The 10561-nt window shown below is 36.6% G+C and overlaps 1 protein-coding gene across 1 annotated transcript; it reads right to left on the bottom strand.

Moving 5' to 3' along the window:
• Positions 1-2491: 2491 nt before the first annotated feature.
• LOC110676339 (uncharacterized transmembrane protein DDB_G0294619-like) lies at positions 2492-4243 on the bottom strand. Its single transcript, XM_021843829.1, has 2 exons — positions 3815-4243; positions 2492-3759 (listed from the first exon to the last, which is right to left on the bottom strand). Exons 1-2 carry the CDS (start codon positions 4123-4125, stop codon positions 2898-2900), a joined length of 1173 nt encoding a protein of 390 aa, XP_021699521.1. The 5' UTR covers positions 4126-4243; the 3' UTR covers positions 2492-2897.
• Positions 4244-10561: the final 6318 nt, after the last annotated feature.

Raw genomic sequence — 10561 nt, 5'->3', positions numbered from 1 at the left:
CCTGATAGGAACCCGTGTGGAACTGAGACGTCAAGTCTGGCACCTTCAGCATTTAGACTCGTTTGTGGGATTGAATCAGGAAAGTGAACTCTTAGCATTTCACTCAGTGTTTCACGAGGTTCCACAGTGAGTGAACCGTCAGTCCTTTGAAGACTTCCCAAACCATTGGAGTGATCCTTCGAAAGAGTTTTATGAAGTCGAGCAGCTACGGGAGTTTTTTCAATGCTTTCACACATGAGAACCCATGATTTCCGTTTTGCTCGTCTCATTTCTTTGTTATACTCTGTCAGAGCCTTTCGGTATAGACTCCAATCAGAAGTGCGTTTGGCTCGGTTGAATTCCTTCCGAGCAGTTTTTCTGAGTTTATCAAGGTTGAAGTTCCACCATGGAACATCTCTGTTCGAACTAACTGTTTTGATCGGACAGCTCTCTTGATAAGCATTTAGAATTTTGTTTTTAATAGAATCCGAAGCTGCTTCTAACTGTATAATAGTCTGAATATTCGGCTCTATTATATAGTCTTCAGAACGGAGAATAGCTGAGTAGGTTTCCCAATCAGTTTTCTTGGGATCTTTAAACGACTTTTGAATCATTAGACCCCCTTCCCACTCGAAGACTATATGTTTATGGTCTGACATAGATATTTCATTAGAAACATGCCAGTTTTTTATTTTATCCGAGATAGATTGACTGCATAAAGTCAGATCAAGGACTTCAAAGGGTTAATTTATGGTTAGGTATTTTGAATCAGAATTCACTGCAAAGAGAAAGAAAAAAGGGACTCTAGAGAATGTTTTGATTAAAAAAGAGACTTTAGACCTTCCATTAATAGAATAGACTTTTAGAGACTTGCATTATAATAGATACCAAGCCACTAAACAGAGACCTGCTACCGAGTGTCGGAAAATAGTCAGAATCACTTTATAATTCGTGACGTGATATTTTATCACTGGGTTAAAAGTAATGAAGTTAGAGCTGTCGAAATTTGTGACTATGATTTTGATCGCGATTTATTTTAAGGTAAACCAGTTCGGAATCCAACTTCTAATGTTTCCTGAAACTTCAAAGGCACTAATCTCGCCGAAAGAGCATATAACAGCAGTGCACTTTTCATTTTGGCTTTGTGTACTAGCAGAAAGCTTAAAATAAGAAGATCAAGTACGTTTGCCTACTATTTCTCCAGTTTAGTGCCTTTGAAAACGTAAGTAGGGACACAAGTCGGCCATCCTTGGATTCCGAGAAGTTTCACCTTGAGTGTTACATCTGTTTGTCTGTGATATAAATGCATGATATTCTGGATGTGTCCGTTTGGGGTCACTACATAAACAGATACCCGGCTATCCAAACTGAAACAGGCGATATGTTTCATCAAATAAATCTCGCGCTCAGTATCATAAGGGCGTAACTGCAGTGATCGATTTCTCTTCATCGATTTTCTCTTTGGCTAATTACTTGGCCGGGAGAATGGTTTCGGTCAATATTGTTGGTTCAATAGAAAGTGCTCATCGTCCTTCGTCATACTGCATCATAAAATGTTCCTAAAATCGATCGAATGTCCAGTACTAATCCAAAGAGAAAGTCGATGAAGAGAAATCGATCAATGCAGATACGCCTGTATGATACTAAGCGCGAGAAATCAATGTTTCAATGACTTTTTACAGTTTTCAATGTGGTTTCTTGTATTTTTCCCATAATTTACCAAGGTAAATTGTACTATTTTTTCACAACTTCTCGACAACTTTTTCTGTCTTTAGAATCTGTTCCGATTTTGATTATCAATCCTCGGTATCCAAAGATATTTCGAAATTCCTTGGTCGACCGACGCGTAATCATAACGTAAATATCTCAGACGACAGAATTTTCATCATGTTTATTATTCGCTTTGCAAAACTTCTATAGTGTCGTGTACTAGACTCAAGTTCGATCTAGTACACGACACTGAGAACGGCCTTACGATTGAGATCGAAATACGCGTGTCTGTCAAAGGATACAATTTCTAGTGGAATTACATGTTGTAGTAATAAATTGGGGTTTTCATTAACTTACTGATATCAATTTGTAATATGTAATATTATTAATGATTCACGTCACCTGTAATAGATCACTTTTCACTTTTTTAGGTTGCTTTTCACTGACGCAACCTAAACCTACGCAATTTTTGTTCCTTTGAACCCTATTGTTTAACTAATTACACAGTTCAAGCGTGTGCTAGAACAAGGGCGTAAGTAACATTACGATTCAGGAGATGCAATCTTGCGTCCTGTGGTGAAAAAGTTACAACAAACTTGCATCTTGTTACTTTTATTTACTGAAGAGAGGATCGATGAAAAGAAATCGATCATGTTAATTACGGACCTTAATCTAGTACACGCTTGAGTTAAGTGAGCACTGTCTTATAATATATTGAAAATAAAATGTTAAAGAAATTCGGATTAAAGTGTTTTAATGAAATGTGTATAGAATTTAAAAGGATTTATTCACTTACGTTACTTTGCTTACTAATAAATGCATGGTAAAAAATAACCTGAGTTATGATTATACTGTTGTGGGTGCTTTTTCATTTTGCCAGAGTTGCATTTGATGCCAGTTTGTGAGCTATGACATGCTCCGGAAACATCATTAGAATATTTTCTATGTTAATCACCATTGTGCCAAGTCAGAACGTTGTAGTAAGAGACTTTGAGAAAAAAAAAACATATTCTCTTTGGGTTATCATTTGCAAGAAAAAACTTTTTTTTTTACATTTTATGTTACGAATTATGCTTCTATTGTACACCACATTCAAGAAGCAGTTTTTATTTTTATTTCAGAAACTCAAACTCAGTAGTGTTTGAGTACGTTAATTTGTAATCACAGATATGGCTTCGGCGAATTCCTTATCGGTTGATCTCAATGCTTCATAGTAGCGTAGCTTTGCGACCGTTTCGTTTTAGAAACTGCTTCACTGTTTGCTCTTCACTTTTGGTCATGTTGCCAAAATCTCCCGCTTTTAGTGTATCAATGTTGAGAATTTTATACTTTTTGAAGTTTTTACGGAGTTTCAATACAACTCCTTCACTTTTATCATTTTTATCTTTACCATTTCTATTGTTTCCTTTGAATCCATTATTGTTGTTATTATTGTTGTTATTATTGTTATTGTTGTTATTGTTATTTGTATTGGTATTTGTGTTAGTGTTTGTATTGGTGTTGGTGTTAGTGTTGGAATTACTGTTTGAATTTGAATTATTAAATCCTGGATAGAAGTACCACCAAGGTGGAAGGTAGTAAGGGTAATTCCAAGATTCTATATTTTGCTGTTGCTGCACTGGAGCAGTGACCACGGTCGTAACAGGTTGACTGACCGGTTGCTGAAAGTTTGAAGTGACAATTGGCGCACCAACTGCTGCTAAGCCACCAAGCAATCCAGCATGCCCTCCGTACCCACCGGATCCACCATATCCGCCGTGGCCATATTTAAATTTATAAAAATATTTTGCAGCTACAACTCCTAGCAAAATAGCATGGGCCGTAGCCATCATCTTTATCCCTAGTAACAAATTAAGCGGGATCAACACAAACTGCAATGCCAATGCAGGAATTCCAAACACTATCAGCACGATCAGCAGATATTTCAAAGAAGATGATATCATTGAACCTATATGGGCAACGTTGTAATCCCCAACGTCAATTTGATGATTTCCTCTGGTTTCCGGAAGTTTAGTGATTTCCTTTGGTGAAGATCGCATTGAAAAATCGTCGTAGCTAGGAGAAAAACCACTGATCAATTTCACATTAGTTTTGCACTATTCTTCACGAATTTTCAAATACTCACTAATTTTTGCTGTAAGCACCATAACCATAATCATCGAGTTTTTGTCTTTTATTGAAACGTGTTTCACTGTTTGAAAACACACTCAAAGCTGTAGGATCTATCCAAGGATTTTTCTCATAGTCCAATTCATCAAAAATATATTCTTTCACTGCATTATTCTCCATGTAGTTTTCAACTGGCTTCACTGAGATAGCGTTCTGACTAGGTGTTGCATAGAATGTCCTGGAGTGCGCCATACTCGCTAAACATGTCAGGAATATTTCCACCAAGACCAAACGAATGATCATTTTATTGCTATACCGATCGCACATCGTATTTGTCGTGGTTTGTCACTCTATGCACCGATTGTCCCCGTGGACGTTTCGATCGTGTTTCGCGTGGAACTGAAACCTGGCTTTGGTATACGATCGCTTTTATAGATTGTAAACGATTCCCGTGATCCGATCGATCGATGACGTACCAGGATAGGCGCGGACAGTAGAGGCGCCGATCGCATTGGCTTGCACCCCGAAGATGTGTATGAATACGAAGCAAAGTGAGAACTTCCCGTGGGGGTCTGCGAATCAATTTACCCAAAACCCGTGGCCGTCGATCGATCAAGATCGATGCGGGAGCATCTACGCTGCTGCTATTGCATTGGGAGCGAAGAAATTGCTGTACCTAGATCTTTCGTACCACTGGAGCGATAGTTTAATTTTCGCACCTTCTAATTACATCTTAAGCAACCAGTAATCGGTGAAATTAACGTCTATTTTTTCATTTCGGTCCTGCTGATCATTTGATCTAATACAGCGCAATCGTCTTAACATTTAAGTGTTTTACGCATAAAACCGATATGTGCGCTTCAAGAACTGCAGTTGAAAATCTACTTCTTGGGTCTTGTCTGTTCCTCGGGAAAACCGTTTTCGTCCGTAATCATCCATAGTTCTTCAAGATCGATAGTATCATATGCGGCCTTGAAGTCTATGAACAGGAACTGTATATTCATGATATTCTTAAAAAATCCTCGCAAATTGAAATTTTTTTCCGTTTTTGAACACCCATCCTGCTAACTGCTACAAAAATTACCACAAATCAATTTGCTAGCGGTGATAGACGGCGAAAGATAATATGGGACAACGCTGGGAGCGTTGAGAATAGTAATCACTCGACAGTTCTCATATTCCAGCTTGTCCCTTTTTTTAAGTAGACATATTACACCTTCTTGTTACTCTTACGGATGCTGTTTTGTTATACGAGCTCATCAAAAATCGCTAAGCTACGCTCTAGTACCATCTTTTTCATCTGCCTCATACCATGAGCAGATAGCTGGTATATGTTGTCATTAATAAAGACAATTATCAGTATGGAACTTATTTCAAGACAATTGTACCATGGTGTATATAACACAAGTATGTTATAAGTACAATTATTTTTAAGATGTTCGATACTTTCAGTGGCGTAGCTAGGGTTTTGGGGGCCCGGTGCGGAGGTAAATTTGGGGGCCCCTAAAATAGAGGTTTACAAAATATGTCTTATTAGCTTACACATACCTTCATATTTTTGTCAAAAACGTTTTATATTGAAAATCGTGATTTAAAGGTCAAAATATATTCTGCTAGTACAAATTAACCCATACGAGGACTTAGCCAGGAAGTCCATCAGGAAGTAGTTTTTGATATTACATCTTGTGGAATCAAAAAATATCTATAAAGCAATTGCAGCAGAAGTTCCTATAAATTTATGTTTTAAAGGATCTTTGAAGGAATTCTTGAATAACTTTCTGTTTGATGTACGGTATTTAGTAGTTTGCTTATGGTTATACCTAGACGTACGCTTTGAAGGCTCGTGGAAACGGCTCTATTTTAGTTTGATTTATCGACTGTTGATAGTTTTCTTCGCTCTGGTTTGGCATCCAGTCTCAAGAAATCAAAGGAAAACAGTGATTTTCCTTTGATTCCTTGAGACTAGATGCCAAACCAAAGCGAAGGCTCTATTTTAGTATTGCGCAAATCATTGAATTTTTTTTTTTTGGTTTTTGATGCAGATCTAGAAGGCAATCAAGATGAAATGTTTGATGTTATTATTGATATCATTTTATGAGGAATCCCAGCGAAACTCATAGAGGTTTCCTGAGCTAAAATTTGGAATATACCTTAAAAAACATGCAGGAATTCTTCTGAAGTAAACATATTTTCCTGGAACTCTGTCAAAATTCCTGAAATTTATGGATTCTTTTTTTATTTTTGAGAAACTCTTTATAACAGATTTTTTGTAAGAATATGTAAAAAACTTGAAGAAATTGGTAGAATCGCTTGAAAGTTTCTAAGAATATTACTGCTTTTATCACTTGAAGAACTAATTGTAGTAATCGATGATTCCATGAAGAGCTCCCTGGAAAAATGAGGGACGTATCTAAAAGGATTTCCAGTTATCTGAGGAATTCAAATATCTAAGATAAATACCAGAAGAAAAATAAATATCTCAAACAAGTGTATTCGAAATAAATAAAACAAAGAATCCCTGAAGCTAGTGGTAAAGGAATACTTAGGAAAACCACGGGATTTCTTGACCAACGGTACGCCAAGATCTCCCTCCAGTGGTTTTCAGAGGGCTCCTTAGCGGAATTTGTGGTCAAAACCTTGATGAATTCCTAGAATTATTTCTGTAGGAGTTCTTGAACGATCCTCGAGAAAATCCGGGTTTAAATTTTCGGATTTTCTGTGCCAATTTCATTAAAAATCCGTTAATGAATTAACAACCATATAAGAACGCCAGATAGATTATTACTAGCAATATTATAGTGTATTTCTTTAAAAAAAAAATATAAGAAAAATTCTTCTGGCATTGCTTAAAATATTCTGTACAGTTTCTACATGAAAGCGCTGGGAAAAGTTCCCTGGATTTGTTGCTTATGTTTATTCCGAAGAAATAAATAATTTCTGAAAAAACATTCTGGAAGAATTCCACAATGAACAATTGGAAATATTTTCTCGTTCGTTTCAACGTTAAAATATAATAAATCCATGGCATAATTTTATATGAATTACCAGGAGAAGTTTTTTTATAAAATGCCCTCATGAGTTATTCAAGGTCACTTGAGAATAAGTTTGAATGATTTTTGGAAGGTATTTTTGGATGATTTAAAAAATAAAATCTAAAGCTTTTCGATATACATTTAATGTTTAAAAAAAATGTTAAATTAACTTTTTGTATTATATCTGTTTTTAATCAAGTTTGTACCCTTAATATTTGTTCACGCCCTCCATATTGGTCTCTAATTTAAAAGAAAATTAATATTTGCATCTGCCTAAATAGTCTACCTAAAGTCGTTGGCTTACTCATTCTACAAAATTCATGCTTTTGAGAATATCTCCAACATTGAAATTTGAACAAAATGTACACCTTTAGCATTTAACTCATGTATATAATATTGAGAAGGTATCTGTCAAATTTCTAAAATGGGTGACAATGAGAATGATTAATATCGTAAGAAAATATATACAGGTTAAAATTTCTTCAATGTTGAAGATTTCTTGAGGCCTACAAACTTGGGTAGATTTGATTGGAAATCAGAATTCATGAAGTATATCTTATATGAATATAAATAATTATGAATCCAAAGCCGTAATAAGACTCAACATCTTCAACATAGGTATTTGAGCCTACTTAAGTATCTACATCAGAGCCTAGCTATAGTTTTAGAGCGTTTAGCTATTAGAAGACTCGGATTTCTTATGCGTGCTATCGATTGAACAACAACAAGGGAAAAAGGGGGAGATCCTCCAATACCGAACAAAGTCGAAACAATGAGAAATCATGGTCCAATACAGATGGTGTATTAGTAGAAAAGGAAGCTATTAAGGAGATTTATGTTTGCGTAGAATAACACATCCTTGAAATATGCATGCCTTTTTCAAAAAGTTGAAAATTTTGAAAATCCTTACAAATTTGACGTATTGCCTTAATTTCGAGCCTATTTAGTAATTATTTTGAACATGAAAAAATGCTTTGAATTATGCAAGCATGTTCGAACATAATCCTAATTTGATAGTATGAATTTATTTTGTACCATAATTGAACTAAATATGGACGAATTACAATTTTGGTAAAGCACCTCCTGTCCCTCAGTTTTGGACAGCTTGATTTATTATATGATATTTTTGTAATTATAGCATCAGTGTCTCAAATTACTTTCATTTTTCATGGGTTCCGTCGGTCATGGTATCACACATACAATAAAATTGAGAAGAATGAACATTCAGAACAACACCGTAAAATGTGCTATTTGTCATCATATATGAAAGAGGTTTTTGTTAGGCATCTTGCAAACTAAGATTCTTGTAAATGTTGCAAATGCATTGAACTGGCAAGTATATTCCTAAAGTAAACACATTTTATGATGTTCAAATTTACAGAATTTGAGGCATTTTCAGATCGTGTCCGGTATAGGGGGCCACCTTTCAAGATCGATCAATTTGGTACTAAAATGCATCATCAAAATGCAACGCCAAAATTCATATTTATATTTTCAAATTTATTTTTGTACACTATAAAAATGACAATATTTATCGTAAATGGGTAATACGAGCACATAAAACCAATATTTTTTAAATTATGAATTTAGTGGCTTAAGTGTCCGGTACTGGGGGATCTCCCCCTACTTACAATACAAATATTCGTGGAGGTCCTTAAAATGTGGGATAGAGTTAGGGTGAGCTGAGGGCCCCGGTAGGACCGTGACTGTGGGCCCCATATTTTAGGAGCCCCCAGGCACGGTCCTCCCGGAGCCCTCAGCCCACTCTAAATCTATCTCTAATATATTAAAAATAAGGGATAATCAAGGGGCCCCTGAACATCGCAGATCCCTTGTCATGCTCATTTTTTGGATCTTACAAATTGCCAGTTTCTCACAAGCTATTTCGAACATTTAATGCTATGAGATATCCGTACTGCGATTTTGGGGCCCCTAGAAGCTTGAAGCCCGGTGCGGACCGCACCCACCGCACCCCCCTAGCTACGCTACTGACTTTACTCAACTTCACCAGGTCCGTCCTACTCGGGCTCAGATTGGGTACCACTTCTAGTACTGCATTTGGTCCCTCGGTAGTGCAAAAGGTATCCAAGTTTGACAGATCGCAGTACACTTTTCACGGCATTCTATGTTACCTTATGAGCCATAAACTTTTTGGCAACTGCAAAGGACATGGAGGTCTTTAATTTGTCTTTGACTTCACTTAACGTGGGAGTTGACACATAATCCTCGTACGTAATGCTGTTATGCCTCCGTATCATTCAGATGTTCATCGTAGTGCTACTTCCACCTTTCGATGGTCTCACGCTCATCGGTCAAGATCAGGGATTGAATCCTGAGAAAATTGAGAGAATCTCTCACGTATCGCTCTCTGTAACTATCATAACATGCTGCACATTATGAGAGACTGTTTATCGTATACTGCTACAACTTTGATCAGATTGGGGGGATAGTAGCGCATGATAAAACCCCTCTAAACATGCTCCAAGCCTGGGGGACACTATTGCTATTGGAAATTCGTGGATTGTTTATCGTGCCAGTAAAGAAAAACACCTATCCCCAACGGTAAACAAGCGAGAAAAATAGATTTTATCATCGCTCTCTCTTTGGGGCTCTCGCTTGCTGCTTCCATTTATCAGAGTTGTTACACCTTGCGATACAATGACGATCGTGGACCGCAACAGATGGGATGTTTTTCTTTGCTTGCTTTGATCGTACTTCATACTCAAATGAGAGCGAATTCTGCAATGTCTGGTCAAGATACTTCCACACACATCAAATCAATCGTTTGTCAATATTTGAATTTGACTTGATGTTTTGGATTGAATCTGATGGAAGTCATCTACGAATTTAATATCTTCCTCTGCTGCGCAGTTGCTGACACGGAAGTGGTTCGCATTATAACTGAGATTATACCGAATAAGGCATGGTCGATTAACGATTATGTATGTCGTTTTTTTTTTTCAGTAAAAGCAGCTGAATAACATCCCGCAACTTTTGTATATAGTTTTATCTGGTTTGGGTCACCATAGAATTTAATATTTTTCGATTATTGGTAATTTGTAGTGATAATAGCACACATTAGATTACCAATAATCGAAAAAAAATGTTTATATGTTGTCTGTAGGTAACTAGTGTACGACGAAAGATTATCTGGGATATCATTTTATAGGCAACGACGAGTATAATGATTTCACGATAGTCGATTATCTGTAGATAGCGAACATAACCTTTTCCGATACTCCAGTAGCTGTTTGTTCGTCTCCAAGAGTCCCAGAGCCAGCCATTGCAAATTTGCGAGCAATTTTTCCGCACCTATGAGCTTAGCCATGTTTGGAGCTGTTAATCGTTTTCCTTCACTTTACAGGGAGATGGTAGATTTTTAATTTTCCATTGTACTGACGCACAGTTGAAAAAAAAGTTCTGGAGATTTCTCATGTTCTAGTAAAGCTTGACCAGATTGTGGATTTTTTGGAACTATTTATCGATATCGCTCGATAACGACTGACGTGTAGTCATACACATTATTTCTAAACCCATGTACTCTGCTTTATTCAGATGTTCATCACAGTGCTGCTCCCATGACTATGAGATGACGTTGATCGTTAGTGGTGAGAGGACGTGTTGTTGTATGCCGGAGTCGATTTTGTAAAAAAAAACAAGTGTTTTATTATAAAAATGTGCTTATTCATGCACGCAAGATAAAAAGTGATGTTACATATTACAGTACATAA

This window comes from Aedes aegypti, chromosome 2 (genome assembly GCF_002204515.2).
Source record: "Aedes aegypti strain LVP_AGWG chromosome 2, AaegL5.0 Primary Assembly, whole genome shotgun sequence".
Classification (NCBI taxonomy): Eukaryota; Metazoa; Arthropoda; class Insecta; order Diptera; family Culicidae; genus Aedes; species Aedes aegypti.
This window is presented reverse-complemented; position numbering and strand designations above follow the sequence as displayed.

Coding starts and splice junctions, on each gene's coding strand:
- LOC110676339 (XM_021843829.1), bottom strand. CDS start 4,125: ATGTGCGATCGGTATAGCAATAAAATGATCATTCGTTTGGTCTTGGTG. Junction 3,760..3,814: donor GGTGCTTACAGCAAAAATTA/GTGAGTATTTGA, acceptor GAAATTGATCAG/TGGTTTTTCTCCTAGCTACG.